The sequence below is a fragment of the Oreochromis niloticus genome, linkage group LG13 (genome assembly GCF_001858045.2).
Source record: "Oreochromis niloticus isolate F11D_XX linkage group LG13, O_niloticus_UMD_NMBU, whole genome shotgun sequence".
Classification (NCBI taxonomy): Eukaryota; Metazoa; Chordata; class Actinopteri; order Cichliformes; family Cichlidae; genus Oreochromis; species Oreochromis niloticus.
Genome location: NC_031978.2, coordinates 22627454 through 22654357, shown reverse-complemented (window position 1 = coordinate 22654357; position 26904 = coordinate 22627454). Strand labels below are relative to the sequence as shown.

At 40.6% G+C, this 26904-nt stretch overlaps 1 protein-coding gene across 5 annotated transcripts in view; it reads left to right on the top strand.

The window, feature by feature from the left end:
* The window catches only part of macrod2 (mono-ADP ribosylhydrolase 2), a 398938-nt gene that overhangs the window by 310273 nt on the left and 61761 nt on the right, over nt 1–26904 (top strand). For all 5 annotated transcript variants that reach the window (XM_019366420.2, XM_019366419.1, XM_019366416.2 and 2 more), the window contains exon 8: nt 1458–1531. In XM_019366420.2, the coding sequence (XP_019221965.1) occupies nt 1458–1531 (74 nt within the window). The remainder of the gene's footprint in view (nt 1–1457; nt 1532–26904) is intronic.

Below are 26904 nucleotides of genomic sequence, written 5' to 3'. Positions count from 1 at the left end.
AGAGAAGCAGTAAGGAAAAGAGACATCAGCAGCAGTAGTCAGATGGGTGAAGGTGGTAGGGTTAAAGCGCTGCACACTATATCTTGACTGTCAAGGCAGTTGATGTGAAGCATTTAGAGAATAGTTATTGAGAAACGGTGACAGCAGGTGGTCTGAGAGAGAGCGATGAAAGAGTAGAGGAAATGTAAGGTTAGCGATTTCTGGCTTTTAATTTTTCTTTACGTCTGACTTAAATGATAGAGGTTGTTGCAGTGCTTACAAGGCTGTTTCATAGGTCATAGCGCTCTACAGTCATGGCAATGACCCTGGACAGGAACAATGTTTGAAAATGTGACACGTTCAATACCCGGCAGGCTACAACAATGGCTTGGCTCTTGTATCAGTTTATGTGGGTTGAAATTGAAGTCCTGACCTCTTTCGTTAGACTATGACACCGTCCCCCGTAACCTGTGGTGTCTTACAGAGGTCAGGGGTTGTACAATAGATGAGCGACTAGTTTTTAATCTTGAAGTGGGTCACTGTGACTGAAAAAAGTAGGCCGTGTTTATCTGTTAGCGTGTGGTCTTTGAATTAGACATATAATATGGTTGTACTCACAGAGCAGCAAACTAACTTGTGCATTTGTGCAGAGGATCTAAAAAAAAAATGTGCCTGAGTCAAGTAGTGTGAACGACACAGACAAACAAACTCAACTATTATTACTTTGAAATTAAGACCGCTGAAACACTGCTCTATAGCAGATTGTCAGCTCTTTTGGTAATGGCATATACTGTCTACTCTTTAGCTCTAGCAAGGCTGGCCCGAAGGGTTTTATAGTCAATAGCTCATTCTAAGTGTTTGCTCTTGGGAAGTTGTCTGCAGTGGAAGCAAATGATCCTGAGATCAGCATCTAGCAAAGTCTTCCCTTATTAAAAATTAATAAAGTCACAATCTTTTTTTTTTTCCATCGATACAATCACAACAGCTTGCACAGTTGTTGTGATTAATACAACCACATTGCTTGTTAGCCACGCTGCCTTTATGGTTACTCTGGCATGCGGGTAAAATAAGGTCGCTTAGAAGATCATACGTCTAAGTGTAATTGTCCCCATCAAGACAAAATCTTAATCAGTTCTGCTTGAAGTGAGGGTTTGAATAGGGCTTTATACTTCCAGATGATGCTTGCAGATGTGTCTTTACATGTAGCTTGTATCTGCTCTCCTCACCCCCCCAAAATAGCACTTTTTTTCACCCTGCATCTGGCAACAAACTTCTACAGCAGTTGAACGGACAGCTGTGCTCATCTGCCAGTGCTGAGCAGATTGTGCTGCTTTCCGTTGATTTAAGGAGAAATGCCATTACCTTTGGAGATATCAGTTTCTGTTTGTTTGCCTGTCTGTTTTTGTCTCCCTCTGGTATCTGCATGTTGTATACAACAGGTATTGACACTTCTTTTTTGTTTTCCTTTTTTTGTCTAGGCTTTCCCAATGAGCCTGCAGCTGACATTGCTTTGAACACAGTAAAACGCTGGATCGAAGAGAATCCTGATAAGGTAGGACACGCCTGCATAATTCATGTTGTCGATCGGAGGCCACTTCCTCATTTGTGAAGTCACCGCCTATTTCTCACGTTTGCCGATTTGCTGTGACCTGAGATGATTGGACCACAGCAGAAACACTGAACTCCAATTGTCATGCGTCTCTGTTTCAGACAGACATCTTATCCACCTGCCTTGCTTGGTCTGCATGCATATCAAATTAAAAGCCAGTCTGTGACTAATCGGGTCTTAAATGGTCTGTTGACTGTTTAATTGGTCAGTGCTGGGAAGAGCTGTCAAACCCAGAAGAACATAAACACATCAGATGGAATAATCTCAAATTGTTATTTGTTTTAGATAAATTATAATCATGCCTTCCAAGAACTGAAGGCTCAGATGCAGACCACATTTTCTCTAGTCAAAAACATAAATTCACACGTTTATCTTAAGCGAACGGTAAAATCTGGAAAGCAGACAATCATCTTCAATTTTTATCTGTTGCGTCTCGTCATTTGCAATGACCGTAATGCATCCATCTGCATTGTGCAGAGCTAAAATGCCACATTTGTAAGAAAAATCTTTACCACAAGGTTATTTTTACTCACTGAGAAAACACTGATGTGCTCGCTGACAGAGCTCCTACTTCACGCTTTCAACACACTGTGGACTTGATGTCAGATAGGAACCGATTATCAAGTTGTAATCTTGTTTTGTGAAATTTTAAGTTCTTCACCCAGGGTGCTATCGCCTTTATAAAGTACTTTATTAATTGCTAATGTGTTAGTACCAATTAACAGGATCAAAATTCATGAGACTGTTGTAAAATAATAACTTAGGAGATAGCTGCATGTGGCTTTTATGGCGGTGGTTTACATGCATCATGACTTTTAAGTGAGATTTAACAGATTAATATATATTTAGTCCACGATGATAAAAAAATTTGTAGTTGTCAGGAGACTGTTTAAGACTCACAAGCTGGCAGAACATTTGCCAGCTTGTGAGTCAGTGAGTGATGCTAACCTTTGGGGGTCGTCTCTGTTTACTGTGGTACTGTTTATATCTGTCACTTTGGATTGAGATGTTTTATAGAGCTCACAGCTTGATGTGCTGCAGCATCCTTCAGCCGGTATTATGGATGTTCTCAACAAGCAGCCAAACAATACGGAGTTGCTTGATTATTTTGCCGTTGTTGTGCACTTGCGCTCTGCCTGATGATTCCTGTAGCGTGTAGTTGGAGAATCCATCAAGCCTCTGGCAGAAAGAAGGTTTCAACCAGGTTATTGCTGACTGTAAATAACAAGCTAATGTTCAAAGCTGACTTTCGTGGTCGTGATGTTCCAAATACAAGTTCGAAATGTTTTACAAGTGATGGAGGGGGTGTGAGAGACATCTGTGGAGGCTTCCTTTAGCAGTATTTGGCAAAACTGTGAGCATAGTCTGTAGATCTTCAACTCTAACTAAACCAAGAGTGATCTTTTAATAAGATCTGGGAGAATATAGCAATATATTTTACCCAGAAGCACGGCATAACATGCACTTGCACAGGAGGGCTTCCCTGCAGATTCAGATTCATTCACGGTTGCCCTGCGTTTTGTTAATCTTCGTGTACCACAAAGAAGGATGCATGATGTGATTATGTTTTTTATGTTGTTTCTTTGTTTTACCGCAGAGAAATGAAGAGCTCAGGAAAAATCCAAATACATGTCTAATAGAATTCTCAATGCTCAAAGGAAAAGCATGTGAGCGTTTTGAAGTGCAGTAAATCTTAAGATGAATACCTCTGGATTTGTGTTCTATGTTTAGAAAAGCAATTTATCACTGCAACATTTACTCAATAGACACACCCAGTGTTGGCATGATTGATGATTGATATGATTCAGTTTTTAGGCGCTGTCAACTCGAAAATTGTGAATGGGCAGTTGTTTACCATGTGTAAAGACATTCTCAATCAAAGTCTTGAATGTACAGTATTCTACAAGTTGTTTCGCTTTCTCAGTTTCGCTTCAAAGGCAATCCAGAGGTTGTGTGCAAAGTTGCATGCGATGCCATCGAAAGTTCAGCGTTTCTACTGTGGCTTGCATCACAGATTGTTGAAGGCTTTGCGAGCAAGAATGAAAGGTTTGGATCCCATTTTATGATGCGTGGAACAAAAGGGCTAGATCGCGCTGCCTGCTCATCTCCAGCTCTGTACGCTCAGTCTGTGTTGTAGGCGTCTACAGAGACAAGTCATCCCGGGGCCATGTTTTGTAGAAGATACCGTGTGGCTGAATTTTAGCACAGTGGGTTGGCTGAGCGTCTAACGCGGCGAGGGTAACAGTATAGACAGCAACCAGTTTATAGGCATTCGAATCTGGCAGGTTTTAGTCACAAACAGCTATTGATCTGTAATTGTCCACATAGAGGTCTGAGAACACAGTAACGTCAGGTGGCAGAAGACTTTGTGTGCGTACGGTGTGTGTGTGTGTGTGTGTATGTGTGGGTGTGTGCAGGGTTTGATGGGAAGATAGAATGAAAAGAAAACAAAGAACGGGACACTGTGTGATTGATTAACAGAAAGTTTATCTACCGGGCCAGCAAAGTGTAGCCCTAATGCACTCAGCCACACACAAAGGGCCCCAATTCCAGTTTGAAACTCACTCTTGAAAGCACCTAGACTTCCATTGTGGAGGAATAAACAGCCTCAATGTGGTCAGGGAGAACAGATCCTTTAATCTAGAGATACTTGAGTGCTGAACTGATTCTTTAGATCATAACAGATGAAAGAATAAGGGGCTCAGTCCCTGCTTCCCCGTATATTCCATGTGAATTAATGAAACAGAATTTGTATTTGTAAACAACAGACCATAAGGCTCTAATGACTTCAAAAAGTGCATAAGGGGCTGAGGCATCCTAGAGAACCACTCCTCCATATGGCCTTTGAGCAGTTTCCCCCCCCGGCTCACAGCAGACATGCCTCTCCACTCATCTGGCTTTGGTTTATTTCTCATTTTCAGATCTAATTTGGTTTAATTCAGGCTTACATAGGTTTAATCTGCAGATGAAAAATGCGGTCTGACACTTTATTTGGCTGCCACGGATGTGCTCTGGATAGCCAAGCTTTTTAATGAAGCGTTTCGAGGGCCCCGCAGCCCAGCATTACTGACATAGTCTGAACACTTGAGACAGATTGAGAGTCTGTAATAAGCTCTGCTGCACTGTGCTGCTCAGGACAGAATTGATGTGTAGAGATTTCACCTTTCAACATCACTCTGGTTTGGGCTTTAGTATTAAGCACTCCACTGTGCCAATGATGCTCCCAAAACAGGTGTTTACATCCGATTTCCTGTTCTGTCAATGATCTGTTTACCTTAGTAGCATTTGTCATTTAAGACACCTGATAATAAATTCCATCTCAAGCCAAGGCTGAAGACTCTGTGACAAATGTCAAGTGTCTGTTACGAATAAATGCAATATTTTGTATGCTTTGTATGATTGTGGTTTTCTGTGTGAATGCGTATCAGCTTAGGAGCCTGTCTGGGTTTTGGCAGATGGAGCTGCAACATGACAACTTTGAGGCGTTCATTGTCATTCGGTTGAATAAGATGGATGGTTGCTGTTACGATGGCTATATTGCGTGGTTCATATTTAGAAAATCTAAACGTTGCGACCATTTTTATCTTGCATGCTGGGTAAGCAGACAGTATATTAAATATATGGTGCTTGCTTATTGTCTCCTATACGTGACAGTTATGATGGTAATGAATTCCCCAAGGAGAGTCCAAAAAATTGAGACAGAGTTTTTGTTCCATTAGCCTGATCCGGTCAGCTTTTTCTAAAATATCACAGAAGATCCATTTTATTCGACTTTCTAAAAGGCTGAAACAGGGGAACAGATTTAAAATAAATGATCGCTTTATCAGTTGTGAGAAATTTGAGCTTTTTTATAATGAGATAATACCAACTTCTTTATCAAAATCACCGATGTCAATAAGCTTTCATTCAGTCTGTGAAAGACAGGCTGAATAATGATGTTAGTATTGTTTGTGTCTACATATATGTATATGTATTAGTCTTGTTTACATATCATATAATGAAGGAAAAAATAGGCACATTACGGGCCCCGATATCCATTTGAATAAGAGCCAAAGAAAATACAGCAGAAACAGTCATTTCAGCTTCAAGTTATGAAAGAAGCCCTCTATGAGAAAATACTTTGAGACCCAAGAGCAATTGAAGCAAAAGCTGCTACTAAGTGGGGTGGTACTTGAGCTCTGTGTTGCTGCATTGCCTCTTCGTGGTGTTTTTTTATTGTCTGGTATCCAGTGAAAACTCTTTGCCAAATGATGCATCTGTAGTCGATGCTGATTTGCTCAAATTTGCTCTCTGCATGCCTTGAGGATGCTGATGTGCCACTGATGGGTTGTGCAACTGGCATAGTGTTCAAAGCCAGCGTGGTCTTTTGAAGTCAGCGTCTAGCCCCTTTGAATTGTTTGCTGTGACTGGGAGCATCAGGGAGACACGGCCTGATCAGAAGAACATGCCTAACCACTCAATTCTGCATCCACATGATATACTGTCTCGTGTGGATGGAGGAGCTCAGCTTGACCTCCGAGAAAAGCATTCCTCCTCTATCCGTGTCTGTCAAACACCTGCAGATTTTCCCGGGAAAATGCTTTAGAGTGAGTATATGAATGCCTTAATAGTTTTCTCTCTGAGAGAATTACTTTACTGGCACCAGTGCTAATGCATACCATGTAGCCTAATACATTAGTGGCAGCTATTTGGACCACGGCAGTAGAATGGATCTTTTATGGCTTTTATGATCTGAGAATTTTATTATCTCACTCACTCTGGATAATATGGCGTGTGCCCTTTGATTCCCTTGACCTCAGGTTGGTGAAGTTATATACTCCTAGTTTCAGTGTTTAAATAGATTTAAGATGATATATTCAGTTTGTAAACTGACACTCTTCAAAGTTAATTTTTACATCTTTTGCTTTTAGCTCTGTTATCTGCAGAGCGAACCGCAGCTTTGATAAAGTCCTCTCGCTGTCAGGGATTTTAAAAAAAAAGTTTATTATGAAGATCAAATGTTACAGTATTTTCAGTGTTTATCTAAACGGTTGCATGAAGCTCTTACCATCAGAGAGAAATCCTTTTTCTGCACGAATGAGGATTAAGCCTATCATCTTTATCTCTGCCCAAAGACCAAGGTGTTGCTTTACTCCTGGTAATTGCAGAATGATCACCTTAGTCTCTGATGCAAGATGACTGAGAGTTTTCTGTACTGAGGGAGATTAATATTGAATTCTCCATTAATGTTCTGTCCCCACTTAGAGTCAAACGAATAATAAAGGAATAAATATAGCTCTACTCTACTCACAGAATTGATTGCATCTCACTCAGAAAGTAATGGATAAGCTGTTTGTGACGACTTAAGTACTTAAATCACCGTGGCCATTAATGCAGATTACAGAACTTATTAACAAGTAGCACCTTCTGCAATAATGCATACTTGTCTTTATGGGCTCTACCTATTTCTGAGGCTTAAAACAATCTTAACTCTTTATGCACGACTAGAAAGCCCTCAATGTTTTTGAAGTCTGAAACCGACGTCTTCCATAACCAGGTGCTCTTTTACACATGCATCAAGCCCACCAATAAACACAGCCCACTGCACTCTGACACATGGACAGTAAGATATGATGCCCTCTGAGTTCAGCTCTTTCTGGTCCTGTAGATACTGTAGCGCCACTCCATGCTTACTGTGCTGGAACAAGCTATCTTAATGACATGCTAATTGATTTAGTGTAGCACAGATAGCGGTAGGCTGGCACACCGTGATAAAGCAAGAGTGGGTCGAGCTATTGGTTCAGAGGAGGACAGGAGACTCATCAAAGTCCAACTAGCTCATTCACTCTATTTGAACACAATTTTACACCACGGCGCCCCATGCTGAAGCATGGAGACCTTTACCGTGGAGGTGCTTTGTCTGTGTATGTGTGTGTGTTTGCAGTGTTAGGAGTAAGCTGGGTCGTGTACTGCAAATTCACACGACAACAAAAACAACAACAACAAAATCGTCGGCTGTGTTGTTACAAGAACGCTCATTACAGCCAATAATTACATAGTCTATCTGTGACCTGCAGAAAAGGATGAGAAACACTGTGACTACTCCACTGTCCTCTCACTCACTAGTGCTGATACTGAGCCGTGAAGTCTGGAACACACAAATAACCTTGCTGAGCATTGCTTCTGTAATGAAGTGTGTGCCGATACTGCAAAAGAAACTTGTAAACACTTGGTTATGAAGTGGATGTGGACAGTACAGCATCTAACTTATAAAACAGATGCACGCATTTGCATTGTATATAGCAAGTCTGAATTCTTAAAGTCAGATGTTAATGGAATACATATTATTTAAGCAGTTCATTATCTCCTGCAACTCTGTGTGTGTATATACAGTACGTTCACTATATTTGGGGGGCATCTATATATATGGAGGTGGTGCGGGTCCGTCTGCCAGTTGGAAGGTTGTTGGCTTGATGTCCAACTATCCTTGGGCAAGACAAAGGACCCTGAGTTGTCCAAAATACATTCATCACAGCGTGAGTGTGGCTTGTAATAAAAAGCGCTTTGAGTGTTGGATTAGAGTAGAAAAGCACAATTTAAGTACCAGTTCATTTACCATTTATATTTGGAGGAAGAGAATGCAAATTTCTGAGATGTAGCAAGGTGAATAGTCCATAATTAAATATAGCAAACACACCTTGCTTTGATACAGTAAGCAACATCATTACCAAACTACCAGAAGAAGAAAAAGATGGCTGATATGTACTCGGTAAGCTAATTAATTTCAGCAGCTTAACTGTTTGTAGTTATCAGGTTGGTTTGCTTTCTTTTTTTCATATTAGCATATTTATGTATTATGTTCTATAAACAAAAGCATAGTCTTAGAAATTATCATAAAAGAAATAAAAGAAGCTGGAGATTGGTTGCTTGCACCATGTGACAACATGTGAGTTAATGTACTGCAGCATTTAGTCGAGGGTTCAGACGCTGAAAGGCAAGAGCTAAGCATCTAACAATGTTCAACCTTCTTGTTCAAATATTTGTAGCTGCATGAGTTCACTACTCTTTCACCATTCACAGCTAGTCATTATCCACCATCCCATCAACAAACACGCTCTCACTGTGAGTATCGGGCTACAGTTCTACAGGCAGCTGTCTGTTTCTGTATGAGCATCACATAAGCAGGCCTTCCCAGTGCTACCGATGTTGTAGGATTGGGGCTCGGTTCAGGGAGGAGGGTGGAGACCACCACAGTGATTACTTTAGCTGTTGCTGTGTGATTGCACGGTCTCTGGCATGTGATTAGGGGGAATGGGCCATATCTCTCACCATCTCAAAGGGGGATCAAATCAGCCTCAAAGCCTGGCTTCAGGCGGTGGTGCATTTGAAAGTCAATGTTTTATTTCTAAGCATAAATTACTTGATCAGGGCACTTTTTAGCCCAAGGTTGTATTCTGAAATAAGGTTTGCCACATTTAGAGAGATGGAAGAGGATCTAATGATTGCATATGTCATGTCACACGCGTCCCCATCGAGTCTATAGGTATAACAGAATTTCAAACTGGATCAACTGGCCTCACAAATAGTTTGCCTATGTCTCAGTCGCTTGTCTTTTCTGGTGGATTCAGTTAAATGAACCTATATTTAAATCTTTTGCAAAGCAGGAGTATACACACGGATATTCAAGATAAGACTAACAAGGTCATTTTTTCAGCAATGGCCAATTGATTCGGTAAAGCGGAAAAGGGTGTCGGTGCTCTTCAAAGTTGTGTTAAAGGTTGACGCCGTGATTTAGTTCGAGTCATGCTGAGTTCGGTGGAGCTAATCCCTGATACAGTAAACTTTCTGTTGGGCTGAAAGAAAGAAAGAAAGAAAGAAAGATGGAGACAGCTATGGAATGATCATGATGTGATGATGTCGTCCCTTTGAATATTAGGTCCTGAAATTATCCAGCTGTTTGACTGTTGTTGAACATCTCCATAGTGGTGATGGACAGAGAAATCTGTTTCTGTGGGTCCTCAACCAGCAAAGCAAGAGGAGTGGTGCATGCTGTAACTCGACAGGGCTACAGAAATCAGTCTCAGCAACATGGTACAGAATGGTAAAGTGGGTGACAGATAGAGCGGGAGGCACCAGCTGCATGAAGGCTCTGGGACCACAGTTTGGATGGTGGAAGATTTTATGTGCTCACTGTTCTAGTCAACAAAAAAAAAAAAAAAAAAATCCTAGATCTCAACATCCCATCTCACAGTTACCTGTTATGAAAAGTTTTACACATTTTCTGTGAAATTTGTGAATTTCTTGTGAATTGTGTGACTGCAGAGAAGTAAAAACAAACGTTGATGAAGCGCCGTCACAGTGTGTTTATACAATATTAATATGCAAATGCGCAAATAATTAAGCAAAGCTGCCTATTTTTTTCTGATGTTTATAACAGCTTTGCATGTTAACAATGCGACCCAAGCTTGAACCTTCTTCAGAGCTGTCTCCTCTTTGCCTCGTGCAACATTCCTGGACCGGACACTATCCGCTGGCCTCCTGTATCCTCAGGCTGTCTAAAGTAATCAAAGGAGGGCAGCATTAATTGCTTGACCCTGGCAAGAAGCCAGGTGGTATGGGATGGGTCATCACCTGCCCAGGGAAAGGTTGCCCCTCATTTTTTTCACCGCCCATTCTTCCCCTCGTTCTTTCACTTCACCACCTGCCACAAGCAAACACCAGGAAGGTCTGGCTAGTTCTCTGTGGGGTACTGCAAAGTCACCCCAGCTAAACGCCCATCCTGTCTACCAAGCAACAGCCAACCTTAAAAAGCAATAACCTTCCATCCGAAATAATAGTTGAAATTGGAATTGGGCATGCCTACTTTCCATGAACCTATTTCAGACAATGGCTCCAGTGCTATTACACAATGTCTGCCTCTGTACCCTGGCATAAACATCTTAGTGGGTGCTGTTCCAGGAAGGGTTGGGGTTTGTCTGACTTATGGCTGATGCATTCATCAAGCTCGTGCCAAGCCAATATCACACTGTCAGAAGGGAGCATGTGGCATTCTATCACCATGAGAGGCTGTGACAGAACAAGTCCTTTTCCATTACGCTCTCTCAGGGCAATCTCTGATATTGCCTTTCTACTGCTCCATAATGCTGTTTATTTCAGTTGTTTGCACTGGTAGATTCCACTCTGCTTGGTTTCCCTTGCTCGGGCCTAATCAGTGTGAACCTCGTCGAATTTCACTCTTGAAGAGTATAGAGCTCTCAAAATTGTTCTGTTGTGCCAACATTTTAATGTGGATTCTGAACTATATATCAATTTTAAATAAATAAAAAGGACTAAATCTGTAACGCCCATCTGTGCAATTCAGGGCTGAGTATTCATTACTGTTTTTAACTGTCTAAACTCTTTCTCATTTTATTCGGCTGACAAAGGATCTTTTCCTTCCTCGTCACAGATGTAATAGAGAGCATTTGATGTGCCCAACCTTTTCCCATCACTGTATTCTCTATGTTTCCTATTTTTCATTCAGTGGAGGCTGTTAAGAAGCTGTCGTCCTGTAGAGTGGTCCCCAGTACACTCCTGTGTTCTCCTCGCCTGAAGCACTGAATTACTATTTATGTGCTGAACTTTGACAGTACACCAGAGTCTGTCCCTGCTCAACCAGCATAACTAAAGCGGCATTGCTATGAGTTTTTTTTTTTACTTGTCTTCTGCTTTTATGACTTCCTCTTCACTGAATAAAAGGTAGGCTGGAGTGGTTGGGGGGGGGGGGGGGGGGGGGGGTAGTGTGTGAAAGCATCCCATTGGACTCCTTAACAAAGGATTTGGCTTGCAGAAGCTGCACAATCAAGACAGAAATCTCTGCTTTGATTCACCTTCAGCTTTCTCCTAATGCATTGTTTATTACCATGTCCAACACGAGCATGTTTCGGCAACAAATAAATCAGGTTTGCAGCTATTTTTTTAATCACTCCTAACAGTCTCTCCTGACTGCTGAAATGAAAATGTACCCCTTCGTGAAGTCATCGGATTAGATTTGTGCACAGTTAGGGGATGAAAAGCACACTCACTTGGTAATGTGAACACCACAGACAGAGTTTTTCATAAAAGCTTTGATGGACATCAAATCTAATCTGGAGGATACAGAGCCAAAGTATTCTGGCAAATCTGGTACAATTTTCTGCCTTTGATGCGCAGTAATTCTACTTTCTCATCCGAAGAGGGCAAACCTCAAACTGAGCAGACGAGATTTTCTCAAAGAATGAGGTTATGCTGCAGACATTCATTCTCCAATGGAACTCTATTGATTATCTTGCATATCTGTCTGGCTATGAGATTTCTCAGCACTTTCATGCCGGAATTTTCTGTCAGATATCTGTCCTTCCTCGTAGAAAGTTCAGTGTTATAAAAGCGTTGTGAGTTAAATGTCGAATCTCTTTTCCTCGGTGCAGACTGCTGCTACATTGCATGGTCACTTTTTAGCCAGCTGCTGTAAAAATTTTTGAAATGTTACAAAAATAAAAAGCCGATGATGTTTTTTTCACACTGCAGCATTAAAGGCAATAAAAGAATCAATGAGAAATCCATACAGCGTATATGTGTTACATTACATCAAAGGGCCAAACCTTTAAACGATGTTTGACAATGAATTCCTTTACATACACCCAGCAGATTTTCTAAAAACGCTTCTTTTTGAACTTTTAAAGAGTTTTTTTTTTTTTTTTTACTTTTAAAGATTGATACAACATGTAAGCCAAAAAAAAATAAAACAAACTTTTTCGTCCGTTGGGAAATGCTACAGGCTTTAGATAAAACGGATTCATGGTGACAAACAAAGCCAGTCGAAATATATATAATCTACTGAGTAACATGGCATAATGAGGTCTCTCAGATATGCTGATAATGATATCAATTATACTGAGAACTGAAATTGTTAATAATTAGAAGTGTCTGTAGTACTCATAGTCAGCAGGTAAAAAAGCCTGTTATCAAGCTGATATGCTGATACCTACAGTATATTGTGACAAATATCAGTGTGGGGTGTTAAGTGTTATCAGCCGGATGCCCGTGTCTAATATTGTTGCTTAAGTGCAGCGAAGATTCTTATCAGCACCTGTGCTGTTGTTTGGGAGGTGAGCTTTCATATATATGTATTGAAATGAAATATACGAAAGCTCAGTTTGGTTTCAGGCGAAAGGTCTGAATGGTGTAGTTCAAAGCATTACAGGCATTAAATGTGCTGTCACATTCACAGCCAAGCTCTTATACTGAGATGCTGTCCTGTATTCCTGTATATCATTAAACAAGACTGGGCGTAATGAAGATAGGCAGACTGTCTGAGGCATGACCTTCAGAACACACAGAGCGCACTCGAACCTGCTCCGCTCTCCAAACACGCTGTTTTAGAAGTGGTCTGCTCTCCGTCTCTGACACATCCTCTTTGCATCTAATATCCTCTGATGTTTTCATAGCACACTGTTTATATAACACTGGCTCCAGACTGTAGAAAACAATTTACACAAGGCTTGTTTAAAAAAAAGAAAAACTACAAACTGCAAAATAATTACCCACTTTGTGTTTGCCGCTGTTGAGGCAAACTGAATGACATTAAAGTATGAGCACCGGGTAGCTTTAGCACAGCCACTTTTCATCCTCTTCTGACAGAGAAACTGAGGGGGATCTCTAGAAGGCTTTGAGGTTTTTTTATGCTGTTTGAGTCCTCTCAACATGACCTGATCAGACCCCATTCATGCTCTCTCCCTTCATCAGCCAGAGGTTGGACCGTACCCAGATTGAGCCTGTCTCATAATCACAGAGACTTCAGGGATACTATTGTCTAAACATGCTGCCAACAGAGGGCTCATTGGCTGCTCATGATTTGGTTTTAGCAGCGAGAAGACTTTTTTTTGTTTTCTTTTTTAATGTCGCTAACAAAGACGTCATTCAGGATTAGGTATAAGTATAGCCTTTACCTGAATGTACAGTATGTCTGTGCACATATGCATGATTATATACAATCCAGCCAGATACTGCTGTATTGCATTACACGACATTCATCGACATCTTACTGCAATACGAGCCGATTCTAAAATGGTCCAAGCATAGTGCAGCATCAATTTGAGTCATACCAACAAATCGTTTTTTGTTGTTGTGTTTTTTCTTTTTTCGGGGTGATACTGAGCCTGTGCATCGTAGGCCTGAGAGGGCTGCAGCTGACAGCTTTGTGGTTTCTTCTGACAAAGGAGACTTATTTATGTCTCTCATCCTCTGTGCAGCCTCTCTGAAGGCCCATGCTACAAACCACAGAGGCTGCACAGCTCTTGACAGAGTATCTCACTACAAAGCCCTCACACTCATTTTTGACTGGCAGCAGCCAACCTTCAATTTCCCTGTCTCTATTGCCATGAAATCTGGCTCTTAGCAGGTTCTTGACATGTTTGATGTCTGGATTTTATGGTTGTGTTATGACTCTGCAACTAATCGGTGCCCTTGGATTTAGTAACGGCTCTCTGGATCATCGGGGGGGTTTCTTTTAATTTGACATTATATATTTTTCTTTATTTTTGTTCACTTCAAAGGTTTGACTTTAAAGCAAGGGCACTGCATGATTTTACTTTTGTAGAGTCAGTAAGTATTGCCAGGTTTATTCTAATATTTGATAAATTGTTTCATATTCCAGTAATAAATGAGTCAAAAAGGCTCCTAGACGACACACTGAATGACTTAAGTGTAATAAAATTTGTCTCACCACATACCTCAGTCTACCATTCATCTTGGGGTTGCAATTCCAGGAGGAGTTTTGAGAAGAAAATTAAAAAGAAAATTAAAAGAATTTCAATTAAGTGATTTGCTGAATTGGAGGGAAAACGTCAGTGATGTGGAAAAGGCTTTTAATCTTGGTGAGCCACCTCTTGTTCCATTAAGCTCATATCCCCTGCTTATCTCACTAATCATTCTTTCCAATGCCAGCAGTCTTGGCGATTTTTAATGAACCCATTATGTCCTGATTCAGTCCACCAGGACTGGCAGGCACACCGTACGCTCATGAAGTGGGCTGGAAACAATCAAAGTACAATCAGGCCCTTGGAATGATGCTATGGCCCTGCTAGAGATGGATCAACAATAGAGCAGAGCGAGGCAGATATATCATTTGGCCTGTCACAGACATATATCAGTATCGGTGAAGTTTTATGTGCCTATAAGAGTTTGTGTTTTTTCTGCCTGCTGGAGGAGGAATGGCCTCAGAGTCGAACTGTTTACATCATTACAACGCTGCTACTTGACGACTGACACTTCCAGAGAGGCTGTGGTGAATCATCTCTGTGAGAGAAACTCCTACCACCCTTAACTATATAACAACAGTTTAATGTGTCATAGATATGAGCAGAATAAATAATAGTGCTGGAGGAGTCCTGTGCTGTAGATGATGATGATGATGATGATGAATAAATGGTATTAAACAGCCTTTGTCCAGCGTTACTGCTCTTTTTGAATTATTTTTAATTCCAGGACTCTTTGCAGGATTCACTGTTCACAATTCTGTTTATTTATCTCATACTGGCCTCAGTCTAAAACTAGCAGTTTTGGCCTATCTCTCTTAAAGGCCAGCAGCCAGCTTTCTTCTGTCTAACCGGCAAACAGAAGATTTGAACAGGAGGTGAGTGGGGCTGCTGTGCTCACAGCCAGAACTGTTTTCCCCGAACATATTGAGGACATTCCCTTTCTTTGACGTCATTCAGATCCAAGAGTGGAAATAACTAAATAAATAATAAATCTGAGTATTTAGAGCGGGGCTTACTTAGGGATTATTTGTACATAAGCTAACCTCATTATTTGAAACTTTGACTATGTTTAGTATGAAAATCCACTATTGCAACAGTATATATCCCTCCTCTCATGCAAGAGGTGGGGTATACTCTCTACAGTTTGACAATCTGTGCAGGGGATAACACAAAGAAACAACCATTCACACCTTTGGCCAGTTTTAACTGGTTAATCTAACACGCATGTCTCTGCACTACTGAAGGGAACCCATGCAGGCAGAAAAGCACCAGCACACCACTCTACTTCCCTAATAATACAGATAAGAAAGAAAATATTGAGAAACATCATATGACTACTTTAATAATGCCCTTTTCTGTGCAGTCTAAACTACTGATTTTATCTTATGTTGTGTGCTCCCGTGTGGGACACAGAATGCTTCAGCCATCCATCTGCATTACAAAATCTAAAGATATATTGTGTTTAGATCTTCCAAGTCTTGTCTCACCGGACGGCTCGTGTGGTAAATGTCCTTTTTCTTTATGTTGTTTGGATGCGGATTCGACATGTTTGCTCTGATTTGTATATACCAAACTCAAAAGGCTTTGGATGATAATGGATGATGCACACGCAGGGGCACTCAGCTGTTTGCTGTGTGTGTTGGCTTAAATCTCAATAAATATATTCACGTTTTATTAAAATACGGTTTTATTCAGGTTTTCCAGGTGTTGACTTACAGGAAGTCTCCTCACTTCTCACTCCTAGTTTCTCCAGAGGCTATTTTAATCACAGAGTGTGTGTATATACACTGTATATAACTGCATGCATCATGTGTAGAAACAGGTTTCTGACACATCTTGAACAATACCTTTATGTTGTTGGTTATGAAACAGAGTAGTCTGAGCCTTGTTTCATATTATGTAAGCTGTAAAATATTTAACCATATTTTGAAAGGCCATAAAATCTGAGAAATGGGCTTTGCTTAAATATTAACAAGCATTGTCAATACTGGTCTAATTTTAATTACATGAGTTTCATGCTTAATAAATAGTCAGGTTTTAAGTAACAACAACAAAAAAAATCTATAGCTACACCCAAATTTGTTATTTTACTAGTAAAGTCATGAATCGAATTGCAATTAAAAGTGTGGCGTCTGTTGTGTGCCAATAGAAAAAGTACAAATAGTTTGCTCAAATTTTTAGATTCCATTACTAATTGGGAAAAGCCAGACATTTGGAAAATATATATCATCATCAAGTGTGTTTCAGTGCAAAATAAATGTAAATGTTAGGCTTCTCAATGCAAATGTGACTTCAGAATCTATATTTTACCCTTTAGGTTTGGAGAAGTGATGCTAATTTACGGCTCCTGTTCGACACAAACACCCTCTTTTCCTTTTCGAATCAAAGGGTTCGAGACCATATTACACTGGATAATTTATTTGTTGATGCAAAAATTAGGTCTGATAAAGCCTCTAATTGCTACAAATGTTTAAAAGTAATTGCGTGTACAGTGGTGCACTGGAATCGTTATTTGCTGTACCACCGATATGGTTTCCAAGCTGATAGAGTGTGTTGCTGTGCCCTTTGTCATTATGCACGCTACCCAATCGATTCTCCACTATCCCATCCAATCGGGTAACTTGACTTTTATTCATAATTAAAGCTATCTAGATGCAAATCAGGGAAAGTCAGAGGGCATCTTGTGCTTTATGCATATCAAGCCTTACTATCCAAAGATACTTGGACAATTTATTATTTTTATTTATTTATCTAAAGTAATGAAATATGCACATTTCCATGTGCACTAAAGCTCATTTACCTCATTGCTGAGAGATCAATCAATTATAAGTCATTAAGACTGACTGTAAATCGTAAATGTTAATGTGATTACTTGTTTGTGTTAATGTTATGGTTTTCCTCCCCGTTTCCATATTAACTTGTGTTCTTTGTCAGTGACTTTCTGTGTGCTAATAGCGCTGTCCCCATTAATCAACCCACAGATAAATATTATAGGTGTTAACTACGTTTTGACCCCTCTCTTGTGTCTCAGAATGACAATTTACCCCATCAGCCCTGCATCACTTAATATGCAGGAAAAACTTTTGAATTGGAGACAAAATATTGTTGCATTTTCCTGTGCCAACCTTAATTACATGTGATGTGTCTGAAAAAAGGAATATAGCAATATATCTCAGTAGAGGCTCTCAAGGTTTTCATTTCCCCCATGCAAGGGAAGCTGTAATATCAGCTTTAGCCATCTTTCAAAGGCTGACATATTTGAGCTCAAATAGAACAGGTCTATCGGTGAACAGACAGGTAATGTTAACATGATATGAATATGATGACATTTTTTAAAAGATACATAATGCATTTTTGCTCGCAGCAGAGCTCACATCATTCGTTTAGAGATGAAAGATTGTGCAGCGCACTGGAAAAAAAAAAAGGGAAGAAAACCCACCAAGCAGCCTAGTGTGATTGGCAAGTAATAACCCCACATGTCAAATCATACAGTTGTGTCAATCCCAAATGTGACTGATTATTTTGACGTGTGCATCTTTTTTTTCCCCCCTCACTGTTTCAGGCTGAGAATTTTCTGCCTGTCTAATGGGTAATAAGGCATGCTATATGTTCCAGCTTTCAAATGCCAGCTCATTTCAGTGTATTTTTCTCACATAAAATCACATGCCTTTTCGGTTACGGTACTTGACACCATGTGAAGCGACAGCCTCATTTTCAGCTTCCACGTGTGAAAATCGATGTATGCTTACCAAACATGTCGAAGACAGACAGTTTACAGCAAAGCTACACCGGTGGCATATCAGAAATGTTAGGAGGCTCGCTTACCATATTTTTAAACTTTAATTTGATACTTTAATATTTTTATTTGAAAGTTAATCTGGTAATGAAGAGAAAATAATTGATTTTCTTGGATCTAATAATGCTGTCAGGGGAACAGAAACCTGGAACCTTGGAAACCTTTCCACTTTTCAGAGTTTATTGTGAGATCTCTATCTCCTTCTGCCTGCGCGTGTGTGTTTTTATGCTTGTGCTTGACTTATCAAGTGTTTATTATCTGTGGTATCCATATTAATTTTCGCTAGCCGTTATTGCAGCTCATTTGAGATTGATTTTGTGGCAGGAGAGAAGGTGCAGGAGGCAGTTCGTGCATGCGTGTGTGTTTGGAAGTGTAACTAACAGTCTGCTCACAACACACACATCATTAGAAGCATCCAAACAGCGCAACACGAGTGCAGTAAAGATAGTCATTAAGAGTGAGACTTGAATGGATTAATGAAGCATTTTCGTTGCCGTTGAGGTATTCTAATTATTGTGTCGGTTTGAAACCTGTCCTCGCTCAAAACTCTTTTCACGTGCATGAGCATGTGCACTAAACCACAGTTGACAAGGTAACAAGGAAATATGCTCAAGGAGGCAGAGAATGCAGCACTCCTCTTTTAGTCATTTTAAAGAAACAGTGTGTGCTTCTCACAAGTTGATTTCTGTCTGCGCACATCACTGTTTTCACCGCCCTGCAAAGCTAGGGTGAAGGAATGTTTTAAGAGGTCTGTGACCTGAGCTGAATTGCTATGAGGGTTTGAATTAACAAGGCAAAGGTTAATGTTATTGTAATTATCAGTGTGGAGTCTTACGGGAGATGATTTCCTCATCACTGAAGAGCCCGTGTGATCACATCTAATGCATTAGACTAATAATTAGATTCGAACACCGCCTTTTTCATACTTTATTAATACCAGAGCCGCCCAGTTTGTCATTGCTATGCTTATTTCAGGGGTTAAAGATGTCAGCGACCAGCTAAATGAGAATTGAGTAATGACAGACACGTCAACACAGTTACATCAACCGATGGGTTTGGAAGCACACTGCTTACTTAACAGTGTCCCCGCAGCTTGTTGAGTCACATGCAATTATCATGCATGGTTTCTCTCATCAGGCCAAGGTGTCGAGGTGTAAAAATGGCCTTGGATGAGTCACAGCAGTGCACTGGAGGCTTTCATTTGCCCCAAAGGGAGATGAGGAGGAACTAGAATGACTGTCCAACATAATACATAATCTTGCTCTATTTTGCTCGATCACCCCTTCCAGTGTGTATAGTTTAGGGACAAACCTGACTCACATTGAGGAATATATTTGGTGATATTCAACACTGCAGAGAATGTATGGCAGAGATGTTATTTGAGAGTTAGCGGCTCTTTTCTCAGGCAGAAACTCTACTGGCACAGTTATATCAGTCTCGGGATAAGAGTGCAACTGGTCACTCAGGCACTACTCTGTCTGCTGATGACTACTCCCAGATGTGCATTATGTGTTCGACAGAGTTGCGCTGTCAGGGAGAGAAACCCCAACTGGATGGCTTGCAGTGTGTTGCAGCAGATGCCCAGACTGGTGCGTCCATCATTGCCTCTTCCCCCCATAGGCAATTTAAAATGTAGAGTCTGCAGAAAAAAGAAAAAAACAGCCGTGCTGTGATCCAGACAGAAACTGTGATGAATGAGGGCTGGGGGCTAAGACCTCAATAGTGACCAAGACCAGAGACATTGCTCTGGACCTGCTGCTGGGATTCTGGGAACTGTCTAAAAAAATGCATGAAATGTATGCACGCAGATGTGGTCCAGTGCACGCGTGTGTTCCTGTATCTATGCTTGTAAACCCTAATCAGGATGTCATTTACATGTGATGGAGTGTCAGAAAACGTGTGGTAATGTTTGCTATTAGCAACCCTATTAACAGACGTCTCTGCGACGAATATATCAGTGTAGTAGCTCGGAGCAGTTTCTGTTAGGCGGAATTTATTGGTTCATGAATCAGTGGAGGTGGTACACTATAGTGAAAATAATCTCATACACTGTTTTAATTTGCATCATGCTGGGATTTGTAACTGTTACAGATGATGCCATGTGAAACCACCAGAGCCTTGTTAGGTGGAGCTGTGTGAGAGCTGACACAATTTGCATTATTCAAAGCATGCTCCATAAGTGTTTGTTAGCTCTCGTCACTCCACGAGGGTCCGAGGTGTTCTCCCACAGTGCACACAGTGTTCCCCATGAGGAGCCTCCACCAAGGCCTGCTGTGGTCTGGCAGAGGAAATAATCAAGTCCCTTACTTTTTCTGCTCCTCTACAACATCACTAAAATGCCCGACATGGTTGTGCATTGGTGCCAGTCAGATATTTGGAGACTATATTCTATGTGTCGTAGCTGTGCACGATCACGAGGAAGCATTGTCAGAAATATGTGTAGAAACTGCTACTGCTAGCATCTTTATTTCAACACTTAGTCTCAGTTCACTGCAAAGATGCTGTCATCTGCAGCCATTGTCTTTGCTTGTGTTTGCTTATGTGTGCATTTCTCACTTTTGATGTTTTTTTTCATACTTTTTTCTTGTCAGGGTGAAATGTGTTGTTTGTTTCAACCAGTCTCTATTCTATAGTACTGTGCAAAAATGTCCTCGTATGGAAGACATGGAAAATGTGTAATAGGTGCAGCAATTTAATGAAACATACAGTACATGAGGCACAAAACCCCATTCTAATTAATTTAGGCAAGCTTTTAGCTGCACATAAAGTCATCGTGTTTGGGTTTGGCACTGCGTTTAAGTATCTCTGTGTTGCTCGCCAAGGTGGGACTATATATTCTGATGGATGTGGACAAGTGCTCATGGGTGAATCCTGTATTTATATTTCCCTGCTCATAAGAAGTAATTTTCACTTTCTCATTACAAGAAAACTGAAGCGAATTGCAAAAGGTAATTGTTTTTGGTCTTTTTATCGTTCTTCCTGAATGGAAAGAAAAAATGGAAAGGAAAGGCACTGCATTAACCAATCACTATTTTCTACTTGAGTCCCTGCAATAGCATGAAATTACCAGCCTTCGGTGTTCAACAGTCCTCAGCAGTGCTCAAAGACAAAGCAGTGATGGAAGATAGAGCCGGTGGAGCTCAATCTGTCAGTGAAAGCTGTGTGATTAACCAATCCCAGCTTCTCATTAACATGACCCTTGAAGTCAGCAGTGGCCATGGGGCTCATTAGACCTAAGTTATTCTCAAGACTGTGACAGAAGGCGCTGCCTCTATCATGCTATGTATCTAGCCATTCACACCATCTTCTGCTCCACCTGTTCACACGGTTGCCCATAGCAGGAACATATGCCGAATCACATCCCTGCAAATTTGGTGAGAAACTGAACCAATCAGGAGGTGTGTGTGTGTGTGTGCGTGTGTGTGTGTGTGCATCTTAGGCTGGTCCTTTTTGTACCATGATGCTTTCCCACTCAGTTGGACTAAATTAAAACTGGGGCCAAGCTGGTGTGCCCTCCTTGTAGTGACTCACAATTGATAGTCATAATTACAACGACTAGAAATCAATTAGGGCAAGTGAAAGTGATTTGTTGCTACCTTTGCCTGGCTAATTGCATTGTTAAAAGACAAAGATCCAGCCAATATAAGCATTAACCCGCCTTTGAGGAGAATCTATACTACTGTCAGAGGAAATAAGTTAAAGCAAACATGTTTTTCATCAGGAGTGTTGCATCAGCCTTGTATAGACTCTCCGAGGAGTTAGGAACATTATTACTACTCATTTATTATTCGTATAACCTTGTTCTTATTGTGAAAATAATAATAATAATAATAATTGGTATTATTATTATTATAACATTTAGACAGCTCCACATTTAGACAGCTGTTAGGACATCATTAGGATCATTCCATATTTTAATATGAAAATGGGAAATAAGTCCAGAGATTTGTTGAAGGTCTGTACAATTTTGATGCACTTGAAAGACAATATTTGAGACGACTACTTTTATTCTTCAACAATGCCTGAACTCTCTTAGATAAGCTTTGCTGTCATTTCTTTAAGTAGTCTTTAGGAATAATTTTCCAGGCTTCTTGAAGGACATTCAAAGCTCTTCTTTGGATCTCGGCTTCCTTTTGTTCTGTTATCTGTCAAGATGATCCCACATTGTTTCAGTCATGTTGAGGTCCAGGCTCTGGGGAGGACAATCCATGGCTGATAGTGTTTGGCTCTGAGCTTTTCTATCCAGGCATGCTTTTGCTGCATTGGCAGTGTGTTTAGGATCATTGTAAATCTGTTACCAATCAGATACTTTGCAGATTATTGGAGAGTGGATCAAAATCCACTGATACTTTTCTGCCTTCATAACTATTAACAATGGGTTCCTCACAGCCACCCTTTAACTGAGACCTTTTCTGATGAAACATTAACAAACTGTAGATGAATACAGCTTTTATGTTTTTACAAATGCAGTGCAAGTCTGACTCGAGTAGTGAAAATTTGAAGATTCTTAATGACCGTCTTTACTACACTTCTCTTCAGTGAATTACAAAAGGCAGAATAATCATGCATGCACTCGAGCTGGCATGGTGTTTCTTATGTTTGTGTAAAACCTGTTACCCCAGAGTGTCTTGTGATGTCAGGAATGCTTAATTTTCTCAGGCATTCTCCATCTTTAAGTGGTTTATAAATTTTCACTTGTGTAGAGGTCAGGTGAGTGTGGAGGAAAGTCAGTAACAGCTAGCACTTCTTTGCTCTTAAGTAGTTCCTGCAAAGCTTGGAGGTGTATTTAGAGTTATTATCCTGCTGCTGTCTGAATCCTTCTCCACAAAGATGTCCAACTTAGAGAAGGCAAACTATTCCCACCACCGTGTTTCACAGTGGGTGTGATAGACCGCAGTATCATTCTTTCTTACATGCACGATTCTGTTACTGCAGGAAATGGGTCTTTTTTTCTCATCCACTGTGAAGTAATGTTTTATCCCTCTCCAGAAATTAGGGGTTGTTTCACCTCGTGAGAAGTGGTTTTGAGACTAGTATTCATCCTGTTGAGAAGACAACCAGACAGCTTTTTATTGACCCCACTTTTTCTAATTGGGGTATTGCTTTCTTCATTGAGCAAATTCTGTGTTTCCGATGAAGTTGTTTATCTATCACTCAGTGAGAAAAGCTTGATGTATCGATCTTCTGATAGTGTGACCACTTTTGGTCTGCCTGATCAGGCTCTCGATATAAATTACCCAGTTTCTGCAAAGAGTTTTAGAGTGCCATGCACTTTCCTCCTCGAAACCTTCAGTCTAGCTAAGATTTGATGCCGAATAAGCCCCTCTTTGCCTTGAATAATAATGTCTTCTGACTCTTTAAGTTTTCACTCTCAGTTCTGAAGTCATGTCTCCTGGTATTGCAGTGCTACTAAAGACAGCAATGTTCTCCTCTGAACCTCACACACAGCTGCAATTATAACATTTTAAAAAGGGCTTTCAAAATGTGATAAAACTCCATCTGTCTCTTTAAAAAATCAGACCTTTTATATAAAGAACATCCCGCATTAAAGTGGCCAGTATAACAACGATGTTCAGCTGCTGATCGGAAATTCCAAATACCTCCAGGTTCAGATAAAAATGTGATCCCACTGTATGTTCTTCCTGCTGAATTACTTCATCAACCAGGCCTTTTTCACTAGTCTTGAACTTCCTCTGTCTGCATCTTGCAGGGAAAAAAGAAGCCTTGAAGCAATGCTGTTTCTAACTGGGCAACTAATCAAATGTCACTGTGGAAATTCACAAAGAGCTGGATTGATTAAACTGTCCGAGACACAGGTGAGACTGAGATAAAGAGAGGATGGCTAGCTTGACAGCAGAAGCTGCAGGACTGCTCTTGTCATGTCCTTTACTGTTACTTTAACTTTCTCCAGGGCAGAAAGCAGAAAAATAGTACTCGAGTGGTGAAGCAAGCCAAAACTCTTGGGACACAAATCTCTCACCAAACCAGCCCTTGACATTTTTTTTTTTTTTTTTGCACACGACTCAGTGGGCATTCTCGCCCACTCTATTTGCTATGTTTGCTTACTACAACGCTGTTTCCAAAAAAGTTGGGACACCGTGTCAGTTGTAAATAACAACAGACTGCAATGATTTGCAGACCGTTTTAACCTCATGTTTAATTGTAAATAATTCAGTGGTAATGTACTGTTATTATGCTGTGATAGGAGCAACAAAAGACTGAGAAAGTGGAACATCCTACAACTAATTAGGTTCATCAGTGCAAGTTCTCAGATAATCTTGGCCCTTACGGCCCTTATGGTACGATATGGCCCCAATAGAGCACCTCACTCTCAGACTGCTGGCTTCCTTGTGGTTCCTAGGATATTTAAAAGCAAATGGGAGGCAGAGCCTTCAGCTTTCAGGCCTCACGTCTGTGGACCCAGCTCCCAGTTTGGATTTGGGACACAGACATTCTCTACTTTTAGGATTAGGCTTAAAAGTTTCCTTTTAGATAAAGCATATAGTTAGGGCTGGATCCTTCTGTTTCCAGTGACAATTGAATTGAAGTGATGCTAAACTGACATGAATCTAGTCCAGACTGTCACTCACTGAATACATTTCCTGCACTACAGAATAAAAAAATGTGAACTGTTGAACAGCTGAACTCTTATATCAAGAAAGAACATGGTAACACTGGACTTTCCAGACTGCAGCAGCTGGTTCCCTCAGTTCCCAAACACTTGAGTGGAGGTGTTGCTGGCATAAAATTTAAAATGAACAAATATTTTCCAAAAGAAACACTGTCAACATGTCATATGTACTATTTTCAGTACAAATATAGTTTTGAATGATCTGCAAATCAGCAGCTCTGTTTTTATTCTCATTTTACACAGCAGCCAAACTTTTGTGGGAACAGGCTTGTATTTGAACATCAGTATCATTTTGAGGTGAGTGTGACAGCATAGCCAGCCATGGGTTTCTGCCAAGGGTTGATACGCTACATTATATCTTTACTCTGGTTTATCAGTTACTTCTCTTTAAGTGTGCACAGGACATCTTTGTATGCATCTATTTTTAATAGCATTTTTATACAACTGCTTTGACAAATAGTATAAGCTTGATATTTATGCCACCTTCACTGTGTATAATGAAGTGAGAAACTGGGCGAAATGGAATGCATATAAAAGTCAGTCGCTGAGTTGAATGTCAAGAGTGACAAATGTGATTTGAAATATCATTCCTTGCCTTCATCACAGTAAACGCTTTTTCCCGTGAATGTCATTTTATTCCCCAAGTCCGCCTTTCACTCAGTGTGACTTGACCACAGCGATTAATTTTGCACTGTTGTTGTTTTCCTGTTTGCTGCTCTCTGCGCCTTGGCACAGGGTGTTAATGTAATGTCAGTTCAAGTGCCTTGGGAGCCAAGCCACTCCATCAGCCGGCACTCTCATCCCTGAGCTGGAGTGTCTCTTCAGTCAGCTTCCAGCATTACTGCTGATAACTGTATCAGAGCCTCAAGAACTGCTTAATCACAGCAATATCACAGATAGAGTGACAGACAACATCTTTCACTGCCCCCCCTTCTTCATAGCGGCACAACGTCTGGTATAGACTAGACAAGTCTCATCTGCACTGGCTGACAGGATACAGTTGTTATTCCCCTTCCATCTAGGCTGATGGAAAACCATAACTGCCAAAAAACATGCGCTAATACACAAGGCCCACGATGACATTTTAGAGGAAGGCTGCGCAGCCCTCAAAGATGCATTTCTCTGCTTTAGATGGTGACGGCAAAATGATGTTTGAGCTCACCTTGACCAGAAAATGAAATTGAGGGAGGCATTGGCAGGAAAATGACTAGTTTTTTCATAGATCTTTAAAATTTGGTAGCTTTCCCAAAAAAATTTTTTTTTATTATGTTAGAGAAAATGGAAAGGGATCACATGACTCGACAAATATGAAATCAGTTATCCTTCATTACTAAATCTGTGGAAAATGTGGCTAGTTTGACTGCACACAATAGTATAGTGAGTTCATTCTGGTTATATAAATGATAAAAAAGAAATATCAGAAACGGTGAGTAGACTAATCTGTTTGTAACTCTAACAGTATTGCACTGTCACCCAGGGCACCCGGGGCAGTAATTCTCCAACCCTCTGCAGCTACAAGACATTTACAAGGAAACAATGTCACCAGTTCAAACCGAATACTGTAGCAAGAGCACAGAGCAAAGATGTGTGCATGTTAGGTGCTGTCTGTCTCTCTCTTTGCTGGTCTTTAGTCCGAAGGGTCTTTGCAAATATTCATATTGTTAAATTACAATACCATTCATCATATAAGCGACATTGTATATCAGTAATAATATATGCTGACTCAGGTAACCAATGTAATAAAGTTGTATGCATGAGCCCCAGCACAGATGTATAAATATTCTTTTCTTTATACTGGCTAATGTCAAAGTTAATACTATTTTTTCTGGCTTGCTTCCATGTTAGTAGTTAGGCATGAATAGTCTCTTTGGCCCCTGCATAGTTACAGATGAGTTTCTACCACAGTGATCAAGAGAACCGACTTGGTCCTGCCGCCGTGCTCAAGGCAACATGGCGATGATTACACCCCCTTCAGCAGCGGCAGCCCAGCTGGGAAGTACTCTGCTCGCCATTCCCTGGACAACTCGCACTAGCGGCTGGCATTGCCCTCGCCCTCAGAAGGGAAGGAGAGAAGAGAAACAGGCTCCTCAGGCGCAAAAAACTGTGGAGCATGTGATAGAAAGTGGGGCAACTT